Here is a 24,705-nt window from a genome sequence, read left to right as displayed (position 1 = left end):
TCGGTTGGTAGTTGCTCCTGCCCTGCTGGCCTGGGGGAAGAGGTTGGCACCACTGTCCTTATAACTCTTCATCCCAGGAATGGCTGTAGCCCCTTCCACACCACAGCTGAAACTAGGTGTAATTTTTAACAAGACCTTTCTGAAGATTTAAGAATGTCAGAGATATTACCCAAAGTGGTTAAATCACAACGAGTTATCTTGGCTGATCTTGATCTTTGTCTTCTGGCTGATCTTGGGGTCCAGAATTCCAGGGCAGGGCACCCCATGGAGTTATGTCCCTGACCTGCTTTCAAGTGGCTGAAGCCAGCTAACCCTGACCCCGAAGAGTGGCAGTTTAGCTGAATCAAGAGAAATCAACTATGGCTAATTTAACAAAAAAGAAAAAAAAAACAATTTGAAGGCTATTGTATAGTTACCAAATCCCTGAGATGGTTGGAGACCTAGACTTGGAAGGCATCCAGCCAAGAGCAGTGACCCAAAGCACGTCACAGAACTCGTCCTGGAAGAAGCCACTATTGTGTTTGTCTGCCACAGACAACAGCCGCCCTGCTGATCCCATTGATTCTGGGCCCTGCTGCCACTGGATCCACCCTGGTAACTGCCCCTGAAAACAGGATGTAATACCACCACTGGGGCCACGAGTCCCAGAGTGGATTCACACAGTCCACACCTCTTTATGTAACACCAGTAGTGTGTCCACTGCTGCCTGCCCTCTCCCCCTGACCCCACTCCCATGGAAGCTCCCATCTGGTGCTAGTCAACTCCACCTTGATCAGGGCCAAGATTCTCCCATCACATCTCTACCCAACTTAGTGTCCAAGTCGCTCAGTCTTTGTTGAAGAGACTTAAGAGGATCCAGGACTCATGGGAGGTGGGCTGTGCACAGGTGGTGAAGCAGTTAGCGCCCATCCCCGAGGAGAGCTCTGTATGGAATTGCTTCCTCTCTGACCCTGGTTCTGCATACTGGGGGTTCTGCTTGGAAGACCCTAGGAAGGCTCAGTCCCTTCCACACTTCCTTCCTCCCCAGGCCGAGCAGCCCTTCTGCCCTCTCTCTCCATCTCTAGCCAAGTCTTACCTAGTCTCTAGGAGAGGAAGAAGAGGTCTGTACGATGCCTCTGAGAATCTTCACCTCTCACTTAGGAATGCCCTTTGGAATACCAGAGAGAGAGAAGGAGAGGAGGAAAACACAGAAAACCTTCAGATGAACACTTCATGATCGGCTCCACCACATCTACTCACTAGTGCCTGATTCAAAGTCTGACTTACGTCTGTCTCTCTGGTTGGGGAGCCTGGGTGGCATGCTTCTGCTCTTGACTGGGAAAGTGAGTAGCTGGCATTCTTTAACTTCTGGATGGGAGGAGGCCTCTGTCTTTCACCAAACCAAAGAAGGGGGTTTGGATGATGGGCAGATCAAAAGGAATGACCAGTGTCCTCTAAAGGGGCCATGTAAGGAGATCTCATTTGCTCAGTTCCATCACAACATGATAATAGGGTGGTCGGTTGGCCTTCAACAACATCATGATGGTCATGAACAGCACACTCCAGGCTGAGTGTCACCAGGGTCAATCCAGTTCCATTTTCTAGTCATTTCTGAACGTGAGGAGAACATCAGGAGGCCTAGATGTCTTTTTATTTGACTGTCTTCAGGGGTCTCCATTTTTGATCCTCTGTGGAGAACTGTTTAAATGAGCATGCACCTTTCTGCTAAACACTTTGCAGGATCGAAGTCACCCAAAACTGTTAAGAGAATGTTTTTCTAAAGAAAATATTATCTGCAGTGACACAACGCCTACCTAAGCGTTTACTGCTTTATCTTATGGAGCACGTGATGTCCACATCTGCTGTCATTTTCATAGCTAAACAGCAGAGTCATTTCATGAAAGATGAAGGCATACTTTAGTCATCACAGTAAGCTCCATTAAACGGTTTGTATCTAACTTAGTTCTCTTAAAAGGAAAAAAAAAATGTGCCAATTAACTAACAATGGGGATGTTTATTATGTTTATTCATTTGGTAATCCAAATAGGCTTCTGTCTTGTCCTTCTAATCAAATCCACATTCTAATGAAATCCATTTTAATCAAATTAAAGAACAATGCTACTCTTTAATAATCATGGAAGAATGATAGATGAATAAGCATAGCTGAATTATGGAATTATTATATTTGCCCATAATGTACACACATTTGGAACCTGGAACATCTTTGAGGCATTTGTGTAAAACTTGAGTAAGATACAAAGAGAACAAATCTATCAGGATGTCAAGACTCCCACCTTGGATGGCTCTGCCATGAGGCTGTCAATGAAAACTTTGTCAGTAGCAGAAACCAACCAATATACATAAAGCCTGAATTCATTAGCACCTCCTTGGTTGTTTCTCTCTAGCACCAGTCTCCTGTCTTGAATCATTTGCAATAGCCCCCTTGACTATAATGGGTGAATTTTGAGGTATGGGTAACATATATGGGAGAACAGGATGAGCAAACAGTGTCATCAGGTCTCCCTGTTACACTCTCTCACTCGGTGGGTTCTTTCCCCATCATAGCACTTTTTTCAGGCTGGGATGATGTATTTGCTTGGGTGATTGTTTCATGTTTGTCTTGCCCCCTCTAGCTCTGTGAGGCTGGGGACCATTCTGTTTTGCTTACCAATGAACTTAGTTCTGTAACTGATGGAGAATAATTCTTGATAAATATTTATTGAATGAGAGGATAGAAAAGTTATAGGATCTGACTTCATTCACAGCTTGGAAAATATTCTACAAAAAGAAAATTTCTTAGTTCTGAATGTTTCTGTCAAGTTCCCTCAATGCAGGGCTTCCCAGTATAAGATTTATTTCTGGGTGACTTTCTGTGAGGCTGTGTTCTAAAATTCAGTGGCTTTTTACATTTGAAGATAATGCTCTATCAGAATGCAAAGCACTCAAAATTCAACCAGTTAATTCATTCAACACATAATTATTAAGAACCTGTTACATATCAGGAGCTGTTCTAGTTGCAAAGGACCCAGCAGTTAAAAGGAGAGAGAAGAAAAGTTCCTTCTTCACATACATACACCAAAGTCTAGTTGGCTGGGGCAGGATGGGAAACCTGAGCCTTTGGCTGAAAACAGTCTTTGTGGCGCTGTCCATGGTGCCCAGCCCTGGTCTGACTATTGAAGGCAAAGATGTTACTTAATGGCATCCCAGTGATAAAAAAATATCACTTGGTAGAGAAGAAGCTCACAAATGCCTTCTCTCTGGGCTACCTGTATGCAAGATGGGGACATTTGAAGGCTTTCTTCTCTCCCATATTTCTTGGGTGCTCTTGGATGCTAGTTCCAGTCAACAGTGACATGGTTAAGAGATGCCAGGAAGGAGGAGAAAGAGTAAAGAGCTTCTTGCTAAACCACAAGTCGGGCAAGTGGGCATTTTGCTTACCTAGTGTGTTAGGTGACTGCATTGTGACCATTACTCCCCAATTCCACCCCCACCAAACCTTCCCACTAGCCCCTGTGCAAGGTTCTTGCCTCTTCTAGACAGCTCCAGCCCAAACTGGTCTTCCTTAGTGACCTGCTCAATTCCTCATGTTTTTTTAGGAGAGCACTCTCAGCAGGAGGCCCAGTGTAATCTCACTCTTTCTTTTCTGTTTTTGTTACATGTGTTCCTTCCTGGTGAGGGGCCACAATCTAAAGAAGGGAATTCACCTCAATTCCATTGAGGAGAACTTGCCCCACAGTACATGGTTTAACTTCTTTCTCTCTTTCATAATGGGATAATTATTGAACTATTGCTAAATATATATATATTTTAAATCATAGTACCAGGAGGACTGGGGGAGGAGAGTTGAGATGATTGGGGTCTTTGAAGGAACCAAATAAATAGCATCCTATCTTTCCCACCCAAGGTAGGAACCTACTCAGAAATAAAAGAGATGACACATTGAAACCTAATATTAGTATGTACCCTCAACACTGGAGAATGTGGCTTATATCTGTGGAAAAATGGATTTCCTAATACAACCTGAGAATTAGACAGGAGATCACAATGGGTATTTCTTGAGGGCAGCTTGTTCCCAAAAGGAAGAAGAGAGGAAGAGGCTGAGTTCTTGGTTCCTCCATCAGAGTGAGAGGCTGGAGAGAGGCCATTTGTGTTACGGTGTGTGGAGCTCCATGCACAAGGGAAAAATCATCAGAGGTGGGAAGGAACATTTCTTCTGTGCAGGAGATCTTGTGTCTTGACTATTGTGGACTGCTTGGCCAATGAATCAGGACCTTGAACCCTTGTTAGCCAAGGGAAGGAGAAGACTGAATCTACCTTTCAGCTGTCTGTAGCACTGTTACTGTAGTGTAATTATTGTATGCTTGTGTATTTGATGGTGGAGAGGGCATTTTAGGGTAGAAACACTGTTCATTGTGCTGCTGAAATCTAGGGAAATAAGTTTAGGTATTTGGTTAGGTGGGCAGCTGGGTGTGGCATCTGTAAGGTTTGCCAGGAGTTATTCTGTGATGCCGCTCATCAGGAGGTGTCCCCATCCTCCTCTCCTTTCCATGGGCCTGCCTTTCATACCTCAACTAAAGAGAGGGACCTTTCTTCAGCCAGGGTTACAGTTGGGCATTTCCTTTATTGGTGAGATCTGGAACATGGTTTCTGAATGCTTAGCTAACAGAGATCCAAAGATCACAGGTGGCACACTTTTGTATTCCACATATGATAGCTGCAAGAATATTCCTTTCTTCTCTACCAAGTGATATTTTTTTATCACTGGGATGCCATTAAGTAACAACTTTGCCTTCAATAGTCAGACCAGGGCTGGGCACCATGGACAGTGCCACAAAGACTGTTTTCAGCCAAAGGCTCAGGTTTCCCACCCTGCTCCAGCCAACTATAGACTTTGGTGTATGTATGTGAAGAAGGAACTTTTCCTGTCTCTCCTTTTAACTGCTGGGTCCTTTGCAGCTAGAACAGCTCCTGATATGTAACAGGTTCTTAATAATTATGTGTTGAATGAATTAACCGGTTGAATTTTGAGTGTTTTGCATTCTAATAGAGCACTATCTTCAAATGTTAAAAGCCACTGAATTTTAGAACAGAAAACTTTCAAAGATTTTAATTAGGGTGTTCCTAGAGTGAAACAGCTGAGAATTTTTATTCTTTCTAGATTTTAATTTTTCTCCATCCCAGGTGCACCTATATTGCCATTTCAGTGATAAAAAACAATTTAATTGTACATACCAAGAGCTTTTTCAAAAACTTTGCATGGTGATACCAGCAAAGTACTGATCCAGCCAATAATCTGTTGAATGCAGTTGGATGGCTCAGACTCAGATGCTAGATATAACTCTTTTTTTTCTTTTTTTTTTTGGTCTAGAGACTATCCATTTGTGTATTCAGCTTTTGAGTATGACATTTTCAGTAGGCTCCATGGAGATTTTACTGCACGAGTCTCACTAATCTGTATTTACAGTATCTCTGCCATGGAGATTAAAAGCAAATTGTGTTTAAAAACTCTCTTCATAGTTTATAGAATTGTTGGTACTACATGGCTCTTCATTGTGATATTGAGACCATTAGTTAGAACAGGACTTTTTCAAAAGAAGTCTTTGCAGAAAACATAATAATATCAGAAAATAAAGTTAGTTCTTTTGTAAGGCAGTTCCTATTACCTTTCCATTTTGAGAAATCACTCTCAGTTCAATTGTATTACCATGGTGATGAGTTTGCATTTCAACAAAACAAAACTGAACCATAAACTAGAGCCCTGCCTGTCGAGCTCCCATCCTAGGATTTTTATTGCAGTATCTTTGTTATTGAATAAAATCTCCAACATCCTGGCTGAAAACCACAACAAATAAACAGTTTCTCAGCCAGACACAACAATCTGGATTGCTAACCTCAGAATTCTAAGAAATCACACAAAAATAAAAAGAACAGTTACTAGAGAGGGGTAAATATCAAAAAAGAAATAGCCCACAAATGAATAGAAATGTATTTGCTCTCTAAAAATAAGATTGTGGAAGTAACCAAAAACGGGCTGGGCATTATGCTTAATGAGAACTGGATGTATGGCTTAGCTCTCTGAGGTCGGAAAGAAATAAACACTTCCAGAATTGTCAGCACATACGTCCCCCTCTGGAAGGAGAGCTCTTAGAGCCGGCCCTCCCCCCACCCCCGTCCCCCGCCTCCTGTTTATGAAGCTTATTTTGCTCTTTGGAAGAATTGCACATATAATTTTGACAACTAAATGAACTCTACAGGAGGTGGGTTTTGAGTTCCTCAAAAATTCCTGCAGATAGTGCCAATCGGACGTGGGAAATAGTTTTGCATAATGCTATTTGCATAAGGAGAAGGAAGGAACACTCATCTAATCAACAAAGTGTGAAAACAAGATTTGGACAGATATACACAACTATTCTCTCACTTCTGCCCAAATATTGTATCAAACTATCTCTTCCCAAATAGCAATTTTGTTAGCCTAAGAACACATTAGCTCTGTCAGATCTGGGCGCTCACAAAGCTTTTTGCTAGCTGCTCTGCTTACTGGTAAATAAGCAATGGGATTTTGCCTAGCAACCCCACCATGGAAACACAGCTTGACTCTGTAAGTGGTGGGGGAGGTGGTGGTGATAGTTGGCGGGAAGGGAGGGGGTTGAGGGGGCTGGGGGTGGTAAGAAACACAAGGTCCGTGCCTCTCAGGGTCCCTCTGCAGCTGGTTCCTGACACTGCAAACATTATCCGCAATTCTTGGCAGTTTCAGAAGAGTGATGAAAAACTAGGGGGAAATTAATTGAAAGGCAGATAAGAAAGGTTCCAAGATTGTGAGCTGAGACTGTCTGAGAGCTCAATCCAGAATCAGCACCAAAGAACCAAGGGAGAATGAAGATTTTTTTTATTAAAAAGGAGGTAATTATATGAGGTAATGTATCCAAGAAGGGACAACCAGCAGTGACCACCTGAAGCTAAACAAAGGTTATCTTAAGCCAAATGTGAGGGAACATTCCTCAATAGCAAAAGGCAGCACTGAATCTGGGACTGTCCACATCTTAGGAAAGATTCGAACTTTTACATCATTAACAATCCTTGAGCACTTAGCAGGCACTGTGCTAAGGTTGTACACACTTATTTAATCTTCCAAACAATCTTATGAGGTGCGTTCTTTTATTCTTCATTTTTAGAGGAAGGAACCAATGCACAGAGAAATTGAGAAACTTGCCTGAGGTCACTCAGCCATTTAGCAGCGGGGAAGGGATGTGACTCAGGCAGCCTGCCCCTAGACTCCAAGTCCTTAAAACACCAGTTTACAGTAGTGGTGAATGGTTGCAGAGCTGATGGGGATGAGAAGCCCAAAGATCACTGGATGATGTGTATGATAGTTCGTGGTTCCATCTTGAAAGCTACAGTTTAAAATGTTCATTTTTTTTTTTAAGCATCCGGAGGGCAGAAAAAACATGGGTCTCTGGAGTAACAGACATTGCCAAAACTTTATGCCCATACCTCTTCCTTTTATAGTGATGTATGGGTATACACAGTTTCATACACCCCTCCACACATGCACACAGACACACACACACAGACATACACACATGCAAGACCCTTGATTTCTTAAGTCCCTAAAATACTCCCATGATTAAATTCTCCGTGCGTTTTTTGAGCATCACCCTAGAATGTCTGGAGGAAGCAGCCCAGGGACACGCTGGTTGATTTGGGCAGAGAGCAGTGGTGAAATGTCTACCTTGCGGATAAACTCTCTAGCAGATAATGCAATTAAGACTCCACAATCTAGCCTTTGTTACACACCTCACTCTCCTCTACCAAACAAACGCCGTCCGGGGCCATCTTCCTTTCTGCCCACCTCCTGGAGCCCGGGAATCTCTCCAGCTTCCTACCTACTTGCTGCTCTCCTTTGCCAACCTCAACGTCATTTGGATTACAACCGCATTCGCATCCTAATTTATGACTTAACAAGTGTCTCACAAACATTTAATTCACTTTAATTTCATTATGCCTTTGAGAAGGATGATTTATAGAGGGGGGAGATAATCTGCCCGTTGCCAGCAATTAGATTAGGTTAATGATCTGTGGTGAAATCTTTTGCGCTTTGGGTTTTTGCTCATGTCTACAAACAAAACTAGGCTAGTAATAACTAAGTTCCTGGATTCTCAGGGGGACTTCGACTGCCCCCTCGAAGTCTTATACTAGCCAATGTAGAAATCCATGAAATGGGTAAAACCTTCCTTACGGTTCTCAGGTAATATATCTTGTCACAGTACTTTCATTTGTGGAAAAAATGGTATTTCCATATGCAGTTTCAAAAATATCAATAAATTATCTTTTATTAGGTGGCTTTTCTGAGGAGATGGGGAGGGGACTGTATAAAAGCATGGATCAATTAATTTTTTCCTGTTTCCACTCTACATACCCCTCTTAGGGGTTACAGGGTACTTGACTCCTTTTTATAAAGGATTGTATTTCTTTAGCTTTTCCCATGAATATTTAGGGAATGTATTGATCCAGGAACTCGAGAGTCAATAGTGCTGATTTAGATTTGCGCAAATAAGTGTTCTCCACTACGGCTATTCTTCGTCATTAACTGCCCACTCCCTGCTGCCGTATTGAACATACGGACTCAGGACCCCAGTTAGGTGGGATTGATGGTTTTGAGGCATGACTACAGAGGGGAGCGGCCTTTCTCCCCATTTCCCAGGTCTCTTGCCCCTTGGCGTTTTCCAGGGAAGAGGCGGCACTGATGTTTGTCTCCACAAGTCGGGGAGGAAGAGGAAGATGGGAGGAAAGGAAACAGAACCATAATCAACCTTTCTATCTCAGAGACCTAGTCCTTTCCTTGGCTAGCGTTTCCTGGTTAAGCCAAGTGGCTGATCTTTGAAGCATCTCTCTTGACCATTTTTTTTTCCTGGGACACCTGGCTGAGGTGTCCCTGCTATGGTAAAAGCTTAGGAATTCCTGCACAGTGACAAGATCGCCCAGTGAAAAGTTTTTATTCACAGTCTCCTTTCCCAGAGGAGGTTAGTCTGGTTTCCTTCATTAGGGGAGAACTCTGGCAGCTTTGAACTGGTGAATTGTTAACTTGAAAACTGGTTCCCATCCTTGCGCGCTGGACCGACAGTTAATCACACCAGAATTCTCATCTTGGCTCTGCTCCTAATTAGCAGCATTTTATGCAAATTCCTCACCCCTTTTGGCTTGCTTTTGCATCTGTAAAATGAGTGCATGAATGCAGATTTCTCTCTGTTTTGGGAGGTTCTCTACCCTCTAATTCACCAGAAGGCAATGACTAGAAAATAGATCATGTGAGAAGGATTTCTCATGTCTATTGCCCTAAATGTGCACTTTTGCAGAAACTCTGGGCAATGTACAGAGGTCCAGGCACTCAGGTGTTAAACATGTATTTATGATAGTATATGGTTTTCGTGGGCTTATGGTGCTAGGGTCCCCTGATGACAGTCTCCAATGGCAAATCTAGGAGCGTTGAGAAGACCTTAAAGGATTACTCGGTATTTAGAGGCAATGCCAGTGTTGTCTTGGGTGCATTCAAGGGGACACCCAGTGTGCCTCCAGGCCACCTCTGGATGCCGTGGACACGATTCTCTTGCCCCAGTGTCACTGTGATTCCCATTCTAAATCCATTTTCATCTCTTTACTACTTAACTACTTGACTTCTTCAGAAGCTGACATGAGATGAAGTCCTTACTACCCGTTTTAGACACTGACCTTGTCACTCAACTTGGACTCCTGCCCCGTCCCTTATTGGAAATACAGCTAACAAACATGATGACCATGGTACTGGCTCAAACACATGTGTTTTTAAGAGAAAAGTGTGTTATAAATGCGCAACCTCAGCAGCGGGCAGGAGGGTGAAGAATCACAGAGATACTTGGCTGGAGTCTGTCAAAAAGGAGGATGGGGTGGCTGCATCTTTCTTTTCACCCAAAGCTTCTGGCTTGCCTCGGGAGCCATTTTTTTCCCAGCACATTCCCTTTGACACAAGGGAAACTGGGTGCAAATCCATCACCACCACTGTGGAAAGAACCCCAGACCTTTGCCCTCCCAGTGGAGGGTCAGTGGCGCCCCACAAGAAACGGCAGCAAGCCCTTCTTGGGAAGTAGTCATGTTTGCACGAGTGAGGGAGTTACAATCGGCATCTGGGCTGTGGTCAGGGAACCACGCAAAGGATATTCAAGACACGAGCTAAGTGGGGTTTCTTGACCTGGGGTCCATGCACCCCCAGGCTTCCTAGGACCTGAGGACCACCTCGACCACTCCGTATGTGCGTTTTTCTAGGAGAGGGTCCACAGCTTTCGTCAGATTTTCACAAAGCCTCCAGTGACCAAAAGCAAGGTGGAAAGCCACTGCCGTGCTTTCCCAACTGCTGTCTTCCGAATCCAGGGTGACGGAGCTAACTTGCCTGTCTTTCCCCTTTGCTGTTCTTCAGAAAAAGCAAGTGAGTCAGACCAAGATCCGGGTCATCTCAACCATCCTGTTCATCTTGGCCGGCTGTGTTGTGTTCGTGACGATCCCCGCCGTCATTTTCAAATACATCGAAGGGTGGACGGCTCTGGAGTCCATTTACTTTGTGGTGGTCACTCTCACCACGGTTGGCTTTGGTGACTTTGTGGCAGGTAAGCACCCTGGGCACCCCAGTCGCCGGGGCCCTGGTGGGGAAAATATTCTGTTGGCAGTGCTTTTTGAAACCACGAGGGAAGATATGGGAGAGGCAACTGAAAACGGCTCAGCGCCAGGGCCTCTGTGCGCAGGCTCGTGCCAAACCTGTGGTCCTAGGCGATGTAAACAGCAGCAGGCTGATGCCTCGAGCGGAAGCCAGCCTCTCTCTCCCCAGGATGCAGACTGCTTATCATCATATGAATTATGCATGAGTGAAATGAATTTCTCATTGGAGTTTGGACTTCTGAGTTGTATTAAGACTCCTTGAATCAACTGATAAAAGCTCTATCAGCAAGTGGCAAATAGGAAACTCTGGAGGGATTGGCACAGAGTGTAGCCTGCAGTGACCTGCAGACTGAGCTTCCTGATGTGAAGGTGAGCGCCACTGTCCCTGCAGACGTTGTCCTGAGCATGTCCCAGGGCAAGACTTAAGGCTCAGGTGACCAATAGGAGCTGAGAACTGCCCCAAGGGAATGTGATACCACAGTGGGTTCTGTGTGAATGTGCACAGAAGCAATGGCCTTTATTGTAAAAATAAATGCCAATGCGCTGTGCTTAAGGAAGAAAAGAAAACCACCATCAAATTCATCTAGGAACAGGAAGCTTGAAAATTGAAATGAGATCTGGCTTCTTAGATGCAGCACTTTCCCAGGGTGTGGTAGGAAGGCAGGACTAGAAGGAGGAGGCCATCCTTCCCTTTCCTAATGGAGTGATTCTAGGTGGTCAGACAGTTGATCGTTTTCTACTCCAAGAAGTGAACGCTCTGATGAAGCAGCTCTATCGTAACTTACACATTTATAGAGGGCAGGGATCTCCTCTCCTCGAATGTGGAAAACAGCAAATTCTGGAGAGGATGTTGAAGGCTGGCCAACAGGCGAGTGGGCGTCGCCACGCTAATTCTGTGATCCAGAGAACTGGCAGGGTGGTTTTGTAGCTATTCCAATTGGGAAGATGAAGACTGAAGTCTAGTTTGCAGAAATAGCAGTTTTAATTTTTCCTTCCTTTTCATTGGCTAAGGATCAACAATTGCAAAGTCAAAGTCATTAAAAATTGTTTACAAAGTGCCCGAGGAAGGCGTGGGCCCCCACCCGTCTCTCCTTGTGCACAGTGTTCATCCACTGCGCTACGTTTCAGCTTGGGCAAGTGGTCCCTGGGTGCCATTTGATCAGAGGCCTGAAGCTCTGGAAAGAAGCCACACGGAGAAATGAGGGGAGTAAGGGGAAAGACTGTCCGGTGAATTCCTTTGCATCATCTGTAGCTGCCCTGTGGGAACACTCAGCTGAGGTTCCAATCCCAGGTGTATACAGGTAACGGCAGCTGGACTTTAGAGCTGTTCCATCGCCATCGTTAAGTTCCCCCGAAGCGTAATTTGAACTCTGTTGTGCGGTGGAGCCCTCCGTGCTAACACTGGGCTGTCTAGAGGACTGTCTGCTGGAGGATACTTGCGGGAGTCCCCGCTCTCTCACCAGTCACTCAGTTCAATCTGTTAATCTGTTAATCTGGGACACAAATAGCACAACCTTCAGAATGTGGGAGTTAAAAAATCGTGTAAGATTTAAATTTATTATTTATTCTTATTGGCCACCAGGGACTGTGAGCCACCATACATGTAGCTCACACCAGCACTCGACCTTATGCTTCCTTAACTGGTCACAGTGCGACCTGCGCAGTCACAGGCAGGGCACTGCTTTAACTCCCTTACTTACCGCTGACTGCGGAGCCGAGATTTCCTTTGTCCTGATGTCTGCACAGCCCTGGGTCTTTTACAATTCACGGTGCTGACCGCCATTGGACCAGGCCCTGCTAAGTGCCAGTTTCCAGAGCTTACACGGGCCAATCTGAAGAATGCGTGCCTTAGAACGCTGTAAGTGTGTTGCAACCTTGTGGCAATACTCTATGGGCGACAGGGACGGATGCCCATCATTTAAAAAGATACATTAACCAGAGCTGATGGTTGCTGTGGTTTGATATGGCATTGGCTCAGAAATATGATCAGAACATCGATCACCATGCAGGATACGGTGCTGGTTTCTTTTGTAGCTGACTCACTTTGAGCCGGTAGCGTTTTGCTACCCTGACTGGGAGCGCACACAGAGTTCTGAATTCCAGGCCAGCAGCTGAGAAGGGAACAGGCAGAAGGGTGGTTACTGGCTTGTTCGCTAGCGCCCCCTAGTGACAACCTTTTTTGGGCAATGCTGACTCATTAAGGTAAAATACTTAACTTTCAGCGAGCCCCAAGGAGAAAGCTGCAGAGTTCTCCGGCCTAGTCCAGAGAGGAAATTAACCTCAAAAACCGCATAACTTTGCAGGAACTCCGACCGCATTCTAGAGCAGGCGGAGGGGGAGGGCTGCCCGAAAGGGGAAAACCAGGCAGCTAAACCAAACCGAGGGGGTGCATGCCACAGAGCCCTTTAGCAAAATCTGAAACTCTAATTCTAAGAAGTGGTGGTAGCGAGGGAGACCTTGTGGGCTGCACTGCAAAGTTAGTTTGGTCACTTTTAGAAGAGCCACAAGCCACAGTGCCTGGCCAGCTGCCTTTGGGAGGTATTACAGATGCCATCAGAGCTCAGTCTGGATTCAGATGAGGTTACAACCACGACCCAGCGGGAAAACTCCATGCTCACTCACCATGAAGCACCATAATTACTCATCCACGGCCAATGTCGCTTGTCTTAGAGATGGCCACTGGCCTGCTTCCCTGGGCGACACCTCACAGAGTGAGAACAAGGCTGACATTAGCTTTTTCATCGCGCTTCCTCACTTCTTTAGGATGGGGGGCTGGGCTTGGAATCTGTTTTGCATGGCTCCCTTTGGCAGGGCCTATAGGAGGGCTAGAATAAGAAGGCTAATTACTTGGAATAAATGACTGATCCATTCAGTGGAACAGCTAGTCAATGCAATCAGGCAACTAGCCAATTGGTCTGATGGATTTTTACTGTAATCCCAATTCATAAAATAAAAGGCTTGGACTAGCTGGCCTTGAAGGCCCCTTTTCGTTCTAGCACAGTGATTCTAATTACTCAGTCTAATTGACCCCTTGGATTAGCATCATGTAAACACCATCCCTCAGTTAACGTTAAATCACCATTGCTTGGGTCAAAGTCACAGGAATACCATTAAGTCTAATTTTACTCCCACACATCTCGCCATCTCCTGGTAAATGCACGTGTACTTAAGGAGGAAATGGTTCCAAGAGTTCCAAACCATTTGGGATTACTTAATGATATTTTATGTTTATTAAATTTAAGGCAGTTTAAGCAAAAATTGACAACTGGGCCCGATTTGTTGTCCCTCTAATTCAAGTCATTCATCATCAAGCTTAAGTTTAAAGTAGGTGGATCAAGTTGGCCTCTGACATCCTTTTGTTCCAAGTGTTAACGGTTTAGTGGTCAAGATTCAAAGGAAGTTAAGCCACAGGTCAGGCTCCTTTAGGGAAGAAGGGACACGTCTTTTCCTTGCCCTTTCAGCCATGTCACATCTTGTATGCAGCAGGGCCTAGTAGCTGCGTGTTCTGGTGATGGGGCGACATCTCTGCTGCATGGACTGCGACATGTTTGCGCTGCAAAGACCGTGTGCTAGATCCTGGTTAAAGTAACGTTTGGTTGTTTTCAGGGGGAAACGCTGGCATCAATTACCGGGAGTGGTATAAGCCCCTAGTGTGGTTTTGGATCCTTGTTGGCCTTGCCTACTTTGCAGCTGTCCTCAGTATGATCGGAGACTGGCTACGGGTTCTGTCCAAAAAGACAAAAGAAGAGGTAGGCTTCCTTCCAGATTCTATGAATGTTCCTGAGATCAGATTAGCTCGTGTCAAGAATTATGTGTCTCTATTCTATGGGCTGGACTGTTTTCTACTACATGAAGGGCTCGTAGGTTTCCTTGTTTTGAATTCTTGAATCAGTTTAAACTCCAAGGTAAATGGAATAGCAGTTATTTCTGGATCCCTTTTTTGGCAGGCGAGGAAATCTGGTGACTCACCAGCCCACAGATCATGGAAGGACTAGTAAACAACAACTTATCTTTAAAAAAGAAAAAAAAAAACAAAACACCAGACATAGTCAGCAGAGGTAGATTACAGTTGAGGGAGGTGTGCAATTGTCCCTGATCAGCAAGTATGTCAACTTTTTCTCAGTTCTGTATGATACTGAAGTCACTGAGCCATGGCCAGCCATGGGGAAGTGAACTCAAGGCTGTGCCTTACACTTATGTCCCCTGCTGGTTGTCAGATTCGTAGAAACAAATACAGCTCTGTGGCCAGGGGCACACAGACCCTACTCCCTCACATAAATGTGCATGGAAACCTACCCAGAGGCAAGAGAAGGAACTCATAAGGAAGAAGGGTAGAGTTGTTTTTTTTTTTAAATGAAAAAAAAAAAAAAGCCCAAGTCGTTCTTCTGGGAACAGATGAAAAGAGATAAGGAAGGAGGAGGGCAAGGTAAAGGGAAAGAAAGTGCTAAAGAAAGGAAAGGAGATAAAACCCAAAGAAACAGAAAGAGAGACAGCCTCTTTAAGGGTGACTGTTCCCATCCCAGAATGTGGTCATTCTGTGTGGAAGCCCCTGGGAGAGCGTTGTGGAACGGAGACATCTCCCTTATCACACTTGGGCCCAATGGCTTAATTTTTCTGGCTTGCACAAACAATATCAGTGCAGTCTCCAGTCTGATTCCCCAGAGAGCTGACCTCCCTGAAATCAGCTGTAATGAAAGAGAAACCAACAACATAAATATTGACATTCCTTAATTCAGAAATCTGAGTCACTCATCTGTACAGGAAAGCATGAGACTTGTACTGTTACCCCTGCTGAGTCAGAGCCCAGAGTCTTGGTACTGATCCCCCTGTGAAGCTTCACTCTAAGGCAGTGTGTTCTGCGGGCTTTGGCAGAGCATGCCCCCTTCCTGCACCCAGACTGGGGAAATTCGGTTACCAGGTGCCCCGGGGGATCTTTGCATAGCAGGAAAGCTGGGTAGCACAAGGCCATAGCGTGGCCCAGGAACGGGGTGACCACCTCTACCAGTTTGCCCAGGACTGACGTGGTACCGAGGACTCAGGACATTCCCAGGCTAACTGGGCGAAATTGGTCACGCTCCCCAGAGTGAGCTACTTGGAGGGACAAGGAAGGGCATAGGACCTGCTGAGAGCATCTGCTTTGTGCCCAGGACCCAGCTCGGTGCATGGTTATCTCATGAAACATGAAAAACTCTGTGAGCCCAGAGTTATGCTGGAGGAACAGGCCAGATAATTTTTAAAAGGATAGAAACAGCCGGCCCCCCGGCCTGTCCATCTCCAAATATTGACCTCTCCCCTACAATGCCATCTGCCTCTCCTACAGTTACCGTCTCCAGATCTCAGGCTTCCGTTGGGTTCCCCAGCATGTGCGCCCCCCTGAGCCATTTGAGATGAGTTATCCAGGCAGCAGGAAGGACTGGGGTAGCACGCCGCTCCTCCCGCTGGGCCTATGCGCCACCAGCAGCCCCAGCCTCCTTCCCCTGGGGGACGCCCGAGGGCTGCGGGCGCTGGGTGGGAGGAGGGCCCGAGGCGGAGGTGGATTTCTCAGCGCGCGACTGTTGTCCCGTGTCCCCGCCAGGTGGGTGAAATCAAGGCCCACGCGGCCGAGTGGAAGGCCAACGTGACGGCCGAGTTCCGGGAGACGCGGCGGCGGCTCAGCGTGGAGATCCACGACAAGCTGCAGCGCGCGGCCACCCTCCGCAGCATGGAGCGCCGGCGCCTGGGCCTGGACCAGAGGGCCCACTCGCTCGACGTGCTCTCGCCCGAGAAGCGCTCCGTCCTCGCCGCGCTGGACGCCGGCCGCTTCAAGGCCTCGTCCCAGGAGAGCATCAACAACCGGCCCAACAACCTGCGCCTGCAGGGCTCGGAGCAGCTGAACAAACACGGGCAGGGGGCGTCCGAGGACAACATCGTCAACAAGTTCGGGTCCACCTCCAGGCTCACCAAGAGGAAAAACAAGGACACCAAGAAGGCCTTGCCCGAGGACGTGCAGAAGATCTACAGGAGCTTCCGGAATTACTCCCTGGACGAGGAGAGGAAGGAGGAGGAGGGGGAGAAGGTGTGCAACTCGGACCACTCCAGCACGGCCCTGTTGACTGACTGCATCCAGCCGCAGGCCGGGGCGGAGGACGGGGTGGTCCCCACGGACACCAAAGACAGGGAGCCAGAGAACAAAGCGTTACTTGAAGACAGAAACTAAGAGGTAAGGACGCTGGACTGTACCCAGCGTTGTGGGGTTTTTTAATATTCACCCTGAGACACGTGCCTTAAACAAGACTTCTCCTTAGTCCGAAGTTACATAGCATTGAAGACTCTGTCTCACTGTGCCATAAACCACCGAGAAAGCTTGCTCTGCCAAAAGGAATTGAAGGATGAGGACTTGCCGCCAGGGCCGCAGGACACCCACGGAGCCTTCGCACGCGTAGGAGGTCACGAGCGCGTCCGAGGCGACGCTGTGCCCCCGGGCAGTGCCGTCCCGCTGCGGCGGGTAGCAAAGGGCAGCTATTCTGTAGACCAGCCGTCTGAAAGGAACACGCGTGTCTTTTAAACGGACCTACCCTTAGTGATATGTGCACACACAGAAGGGGACGGGATTCCAAGGGTGAAGTGGCACCTGTAACTAGGGTTAGAGCGGGCACTTCGGACATGTTCTGAGCTCCAGTTTTGATACAAACCGTTCAGTGCGTACCTAGTCTTTCTAAGCTCCAAATCAATGTCCTTGGGACCCGGGAGAGCACCTGGAATGTGCTGGCAGCAGATCAGAGCACACGTATTCAAAGGTGCAATTGCTTTCCTCATTACAGAAGAAAAAAATAAAATAAATCACAAACACATCACACTGTGGATATTACCTTAACCAATGACTGAAGCCTACTGAATTTTGTCTTTCTCACGGGGGCGGGTAGTCCAAACAAACTTGCAAGCATTGGTGAGAACTCACCCTCAGCCGCTGCATGGTTACAGGCAAAAATCATGCATTTTCCTCAGTGGGTGCAATGGTGAAAATAAACCGGTTTTGAAATGTTCACGTTCACTTTTCTAGTGGAACTTCTGTTACAATTTGTTTTGGTAAGAGGGGAAAAATACCAAAACTATCATTGCCTTGCATGATGCCGGTGGCTTGCTGTTCTGTCTAGCTGATCCTAAATTTTTATGAAAAATAGGCATCCTGCATGTCTGAGACATACCAAGGAGGACCATGGCATCATTCCATCTCAGGGCTTCTTGTCCCTTTGGGTGTCTTAGGGTAGACATAGTGACCCGAGGTCCAGTCTTACTGTCTGCAAACAAAAGGAAACTTAACCCCTCAACCAACCCTTGTACAGGAAGATTGAATTGTTTTCATTGCTTGCCGCTTAAGTGCCATTATTGCCGTTTTTGAAAAAACAAAAAACAGAAAACAAAACTTAAAAGAAGTATTTGAAAGATTTCACTTTCATGTTCGGGTGTTCCTTTATTCTGAAAGCATCACTTCTTTTCCTTGCTCGTTTTTTTATCTCACACCTGCTAGCCACTAAAATTGGAACCACTGTGATTGTTTCTAGGCAAACAGGAACCAGCACGCGATAGAACATCCAGTGAAGGAGAGTCGGGGGGTGGGGGGAGTGGCTAGTCGTAGGTTTGAAGAGGGAGATTCTAAGTGGGTTTTTATCAGAAAGGGAAAAATGTGTCCTAGGCCAACCATCCTGTGTGTGCCGCCGTCTTTTCCAGAGTTGGCTGGCCATTGTGCTGGTTCCAGCTTAGCTGTTTGGGCCACACACTTAAGCAGTTGGACCTGGTAACACCAAGAAGTTGCCGGTTTGAGACCTTCTAGGCTCAATGCCACTGTTTGGAGATGTCACATAACTAATACCACACAGTGGATTTATCAGGTCGCAGGACCAGCAAAGACTTCCAGAAATCCATAGTGCATTCCAACTTCCAGGGAAAATTATACCCACCACATCCCTGACTCCTGATACCACGGCAGATCTCTCTTCCTGCCCAGTTTTCAAAAATGCACAGCTCTCCCTTGTCTGGAGCTCACACAGCCCCTCCCCATCCCCCATTCCCCCCCCCCCGCCCCCCTGCTAAATTTTAGGCTCTAGTTAAAGTTCTGGCTTTACTTTGGGGAAGGAGCCAAGTAAGAGTGAAGTTTGCTGAGGTCCTTCCTGTCCAAGGCAGGTTTGGGGGAAGGCCTCCATGGGGCTGGAGCCGTGGCTCACTGGCGACACCCTGTGTCCACACAGTGATACACAGGCACCTGGGAACGGTGCATGTGCAGGGTGGGCGATGGTTCTCACTGCCATCATTTCAGCCTGTCAAAATGCGTTTTAAGAAATTGGTAGGTAAGTGGGACTTTCTTCTTCTGACAAGTTAAAAGCTTTGTGATTAAACTCCCCAAGGATCTCATTCATTTGAGTTTCCACCCTCTGTTACTTGGTACTTTTATAGTAGTGGGCTAAAGTTCTAGACCCTAGAGCCAAGTCTGGCAGAAAGGCTTCCCTATCGTACATCCAGTGGCTTCTGTGGACCAGACACTAGATGAGGCACTTTATGGCCGTGGGCTCACTGAAGCCTCACAGCGAGACTCCGCAGGAAGGGTTTGCAAACTTATGATGCAGATGGTGACATGGAGGCTCAGGGAAGAGCACACAGCAAGAAGGGACTAGAGCTGGTATTCGAAGTCTGTCTGACCAAAGTCTGCTTTCCCCATTCTATGGTGTCCATGCTGTGCACCTTTGTGAGTGTGAGTGTGTGTGTGTGTGCATGCGTGTGTGTCTTTCTAGTTTCATGGACACAGCATACAGATACGGGAGAAGGTCTTTACTATCAAGAGGGTCTAAGGGCTTTGTGTAAACAGGGCCTAATGGGTTGCCCTTGCAGACGCTTACTGTACATTCTTTTGGTCTCAGTGTTGGGAACGCTGTATGGGGGGCCCCTTCTGTATTGTTAAAAATGCCCTTTGAAAGCACGCTTTTGCACTTTACTTGCTTACCTTGCGGAAACTCGGCGTACAGCTGGAATCAAACAGCTCAAAGCACTAAGCTGCACGCTCTGCCAAACAGAACAGGTGTTGGTGTGTGCAAGGCACTGGCCCCAACAGGTCAAGCCACGGTAATGCGGAGGAAGGATCAGCTGGGAGTTCCCGAGTACCGATGGGGCCAAGGCCCTGATGAATAAGATCAAAGAAGCGCCCTCCTTTCGTGGAGACTGATCCACTGAATACGTGGGCAAAGTGTTTGACAAACTATGATGTTCTCTCCAGAGGAGCAGCTGAGGGGGCCTGAGAGGCTGGACCCCACTTCCTGCGGACGAGCTAAGATTTGAGGGGAGGCTAGTTGTTTTGGAGCTGCTTGAAAGCGCCCTTTGTAAAAGGGGGCCAAATAACACGTAGAATTCACATGGCTAAGGCAGAGCTGCGTTAGAGTCAGGACACGCACAGTCCCACCCTTCCAAGCTCCACTCTCCACCTGCCCCCGATACACCTGCAGAAAATGTTTTGGTTTTGCACACGGGAAGGGCACAGGTGCGGCTTGTAAGTGGGTAGTGTCCATCGTTTCTCCTGGTGAATGGGGATTGAATTTTTCCTCCATAGCAGATCTGGTGAGAGCCAAGAGACAGTTTGGGAGAGAATTCAGCTCGATGCCCAGTCTTAACCCAGTAGCGACTCTAGGACGTTATCACTTTTGGGGAAGGGCCTTAATGTATGCATAGGTAGAGGTGTCCCTGACCTACAGCTGAGGGGACTGGGACTATTTGTCTGTGCTCTGCAGTCCCAGCCTGTGGTCTTGGGCACCTCTGCCCCCTTGCCTGTATCTCTCTGTTACCTCATCGGCACATCAAGGCAGTTGAACATAGAGTCGTCAAGGTCCCTTTTAGTTCTGCAGTTTTCTGACCAAACAGTCCCTGGTCCATGAGTTAATTAAATTTCCTAAGACTACTGATAGCTGGATTTGCAGATACTGACTAATGGGACCCACTTCTCTTAGGTGAAGATGAGAGCTTTGTCTCCTGCCCTTGGGGATTTTTTTTTCTGGGTGACTGATGGAGACCAGATGTATCTGGGAGCCTGGTGTCCAGATCAGGACCACGCCCTGTGTAAACTCACGCTGTTCTCCTTTACAGCACACTATCACCTGGAAATCAGGCTATGCGGGCAATTCTTGCCTGGTGTCAAGACTATTTAAAGAATTTTAAGTCTTTGCTATTTGGAGTCATTTGTAGTAAAGGTTCCATTTGATTACTTTATGGATTCATATAATATAGGTAGATATTGCTCACTCAGACAGACACACACACACACAGAGAAATGGCTGCTCTGAGTCCTCTGGGGACCATTCCGTGTTGAACGTCTTAGTCGAGTTAGACGTTAACAGAGCACCCCTGCCTCCCTCCGAGATGGTATCACTTCCTGGCTGAGTCGACGCTGCCCGTATATCGGTATGCTTGGTTTTGGGGGCTTAGTGAGAATGTGGCCAGAATTTGGTTAGGGCAGGTTTTAACTCACTATATGGGGTAAGAATGTTGACCCTTCAATATGTACTATGGTTTCTGAACCACAGGAGGAGCATAGGAAAACCAACATGCAGAGACTCTGAAATTAAAAAAAAAAAAAGAAAAGATTTGAAAGATTTAAAAAAGCCAGTATTATATTTCATGTCTCTGCTTCCCGCATCCCGTTAATGTTTCAAGTGGGGGTTATTCTTTCTCACGGTTATGATGCAGTTTTGTGCAAAGACAGTGGCTGCGTGAGTAGGGCGAGCTCTCGGTGGTGGAGTGTGAGAGCTAGTTAGTCATGGCCTTAAAAAAATAAAAATGGCAACTTTCTGAGACAAAGGTGACTTTGATTTGACGTTGTGGATGGCTGTGACTTCTGAGCGTGGAGACTTTGGAACAGCAGGCTGTTTCCGTGGCTGTGAATAAAGTCCCGCCCTCTGTCCTTGCACGAGGAAGCAGCTGTGTTGTGCTTCACCAGCCCGCCCACAGTCCATGGAAACCTCAGCCCTCCCCTGGCGGTCCCTGGGTCATGTGACATCAGCACCGTGACAATGAAGAGAAATAAGAAGCATCTCTGATTTGACTGAAAGTGATCGTGTTCACAGGTGCCTAAGAGATTTGCAATCTTTCTGTTCTTGGTCTTAAGCAAAAAATCTCAAATAGTTCCCTGTGCATTAAAAAAAAAAATCCTTGAGAGCATTCCCGCTCCATCTCTACAGCAGTCCTGTGCCGCCAAGGATAACTGGGAAGCCTCCCCTTTGCCATCAGGGCGCTGAGCTTGAAGGGAGAAGGTGCAGGGGTGCCTAGAAGCGATATGCAAACCGACCCACGTGCCAGCCTCCGGCCCCTTCCCCGTCCCAGAATCCCAGGCAGGGGACCCCGTGACGACGATAAACCCATGTGTGGAGGTGTTTTACCTATTTTTCTCTCTGTAGGATTTCATGGTGCTTTTAAAAAAAAAAAGGCATTTTACAGAAAATAATGTGGGGTGGGGGAGGAGGGAATTTCGTAATGTTCTTAGGAAAAGTACAAAAGCAACTTTGCTTGTAACATTTCAATACGCTGTGCTGCTATTGTCTTTATTTGATGATGTAATTTTTTTTCAATGTTGGAGAAAATTGCAACAAAGACCTTCTGGAAGATCCAGTCCAATGTCTCTCCTGTTTTCCTTTCTTCTGTGGGGCCCAACATGGTTCACAGTGGCTGGGTCGGGAGCTACGCTCAGGACCACAGGTCTTCTGGGGACAGGCGTCACTCGCAAGCATTCGTCAGGGCAGAGCTGATGGAAACTCACTGTCTCCAGTATGATTACTGCACATTTACTTTCACCTCCCTATTTTTATCTGATCCTGATCACATGCTGCTAGAGGTTGGAGAGCAGGTCATAGTTTCTAGGAGAAACACTGAATTTGGACATTGTGACAAGTCTGCTAATATGAAATAGACAACTCCTCAGGTACCAACATTTCAAGCTGTTTTTGGTTTTGCCCTTGCTACACATCCACCAGCTTGTCATAAGGGCAGAGACAAAATGCCAACCATTTTCGAGAACTTACGAAGTAGCAGGTGATCTGCCAGGCCGTTCACGAACATGGAACAAGTTGGGTTTCTTCATTTTGTAGATGAAGACATTGAGGCTCAGAGAGAATAAGAAACTTCCAACCCAAGTGAGTCAGCTCCAAACCTGAGTTTCTTTCAGCAGATCACGCAGCTGCTTGGGACATGTGCTTTGAGCACTTTCCCAGTAAAGGTGATGTGGTCCTTTCTGACTTATCTGCCCTGTGTCTCCCTCCCTACTTGTGAGAGAGGCATGCCATAAGTTCAGAAAGGTGAGTCCCTGGCTGCTGGACTGAGCAAGGCCAAATGGCCTACACAGTAGCTGAAGCCAAGAACTTCGCCCTGGCTAACCCTACTGGTAACGGGCTGGGCAGGGACAGATGTGGTTCATATCTTTATTGTTTTTATGGGTTTCATTTTCATGGGCCTACGGCACAGTGCACGGCACATGGTAGGAATTCAAAGAGATCTTTCCAAAACGCAGATTGTTCTGTGGCCCTCCGTGGCCTGCAGGATAAAACCCCGAAGCGCTGATCTGCCACACTCCTAGGGCATTTCTGCCTCATCGTAACCAGCCTCTGCCGCCGCCATTTTGGATTCCTTGCAAGCTCCCCAGTGGTCCATGCTTTCCTCTTCTACCTCCAGGTCTTTGCACCTACTGCCCCTTTTGAAAGTCCTCCTTACTTATGTGCTGCCTTCCCCATCCCACAACCACCTGGCCCCTTCGAATCTTTCAGTGCTGAGCTGAAGAGGCACCTCTGGGGAACCTTACCTCACTCGTCCCCTTCCCCTCTGAGTGAGTTAGCTGCCTTCAGCATGGGGGGCTCCCCTCAACTCCAGCATGCTGGGCTTAATGGCTGGGGTCCTTGTCTGTCTGATGCAGATAATAAACTCCTCAGGTCATTTCCATTCCCAGCACTGAGCACTGTACCTGTAACAATATAGACACTCAGATTATGGGTAGAATAATTTTACTACCCTCATGGATAACACATTTGCATTCTTAAAGGCAGACTGAATGTTTTTTCTTTCTTCTTTTTTTTCATGAATTGGAAGTCATCTGGAGCCAAGACTGGTGGAATAAGTAATTTATCCAGTTCCTGAGTATCATCTAGGTCAAAATCAAGTTTGCCTACAAAATAATGAATTTCATTTGTATTTTGGGTTTACAACAAACAAAATTTTAATCGCAGTGATAGTTAAAATAACTTGACCCTAAAGCTGACTCCTTTGATGGATAGCTCTCATTTGGATGTAATGGAATATTTATTTTAAAACCAACCTTATTACAATAGATACAGTTTGAATGTCTTTGACCATAGGGAATACGAAATTATGTTTTGTGAGGTGTCAGATGTGACAAATATGCCACCACTCTTTACCCCTTTAGGTATCTTTATCAATTATAGAATTCCTCCCCTATTCATCTGGGTGCATTCTCAGCATCCATTTTAAGACTATACTTAAGGCTAGTAGTTCTCAAAATATTGCCCAGTGACCCTCGTACATCCCCAAGATTCTTTCATGGGATCCGTGATTACAGGACGATTTTCAGAATAGTTCTAAGACATCATTTGCGCTTTTCACTCTCATTCTCTCATGAAGGTACAGCCTTTAGAACTGAGTAGCATTCATCACGTCAGAGAACAGAGGCAGGGTGATAAGATACCCTTGCTGAAAATAAGGATCTTCCAAAATGCTGGTAAATGGAGTTGCACTTCTTAGAAAACCCCAGAACACCTGGATGTAACATTTTTATTGGAAAGGCATTTCTGCTTGGCCTCATGGGAACTGATCAGAGCAAAAGCCATAAAACAGGATTTCTCTGGCCCTGCCCTGACGCTCTGTGGGGCTCCAGTCCCTCCAGTTCCTCTCCAGTTAGCCCTGAGGATCCCAGTGGGCTCTCACGGGTGCTCTACTTCTTGGCTACTGTGCCGTGGGGATCAGTTTTCTAGAAACCTCCCTGCCCCTTCAGGATGAGATTAGATGGCCTTCCAATGATCCTCTGGA

At 46.5% G+C, this 24,705-nt stretch overlaps 1 protein-coding gene and 1 long non-coding RNA gene across 2 annotated transcripts in view; one reads left to right on the top strand and one right to left on the bottom strand.

Annotated features, from left to right (window-relative positions):
* Positions 1 to 17,686, top strand: part of KCNK10 (potassium two pore domain channel subfamily K member 10) — a 127,463-nt gene extending 109,777 nt beyond the window's left edge. Inside the window, exons 5-7 of the mRNA XM_072963550.1 lie at positions 10,427 to 10,613; positions 14,269 to 14,411; positions 16,238 to 17,686. Of these exons, the coding sequence (XP_072819651.1) occupies positions 10,427 to 10,613; positions 14,269 to 14,411; positions 16,238 to 16,858 (951 nt within the window). The 3' untranslated portion in view covers positions 16,859 to 17,686. The remainder of the gene's footprint in view (positions 1 to 10,426; positions 10,614 to 14,268; positions 14,412 to 16,237) is intronic.
* LOC140696990 (uncharacterized) lies at positions 10,509 to 13,487 on the bottom strand. Its single transcript, XR_012073788.1, has 3 exons — positions 13,285 to 13,487; positions 12,363 to 12,773; positions 10,509 to 12,155 (listed from the first exon to the last, which is right to left on the bottom strand). It is a non-coding gene; the product is annotated as an uncharacterized lncRNA (long non-coding RNA).
* Positions 17,687 to 24,705: the final 7,019 nt, after the last annotated feature.

This window comes from Vicugna pacos, chromosome 6 (assembly GCF_048564905.1).
Source record: "Vicugna pacos chromosome 6, VicPac4, whole genome shotgun sequence".
Classification (NCBI taxonomy): domain Eukaryota; kingdom Metazoa; phylum Chordata; class Mammalia; order Artiodactyla; family Camelidae; genus Vicugna; species Vicugna pacos.
The sequence above is the reverse complement of the archived record's forward strand: the minus strand, read 5'-3'. Positions and strand labels throughout refer to the sequence as shown.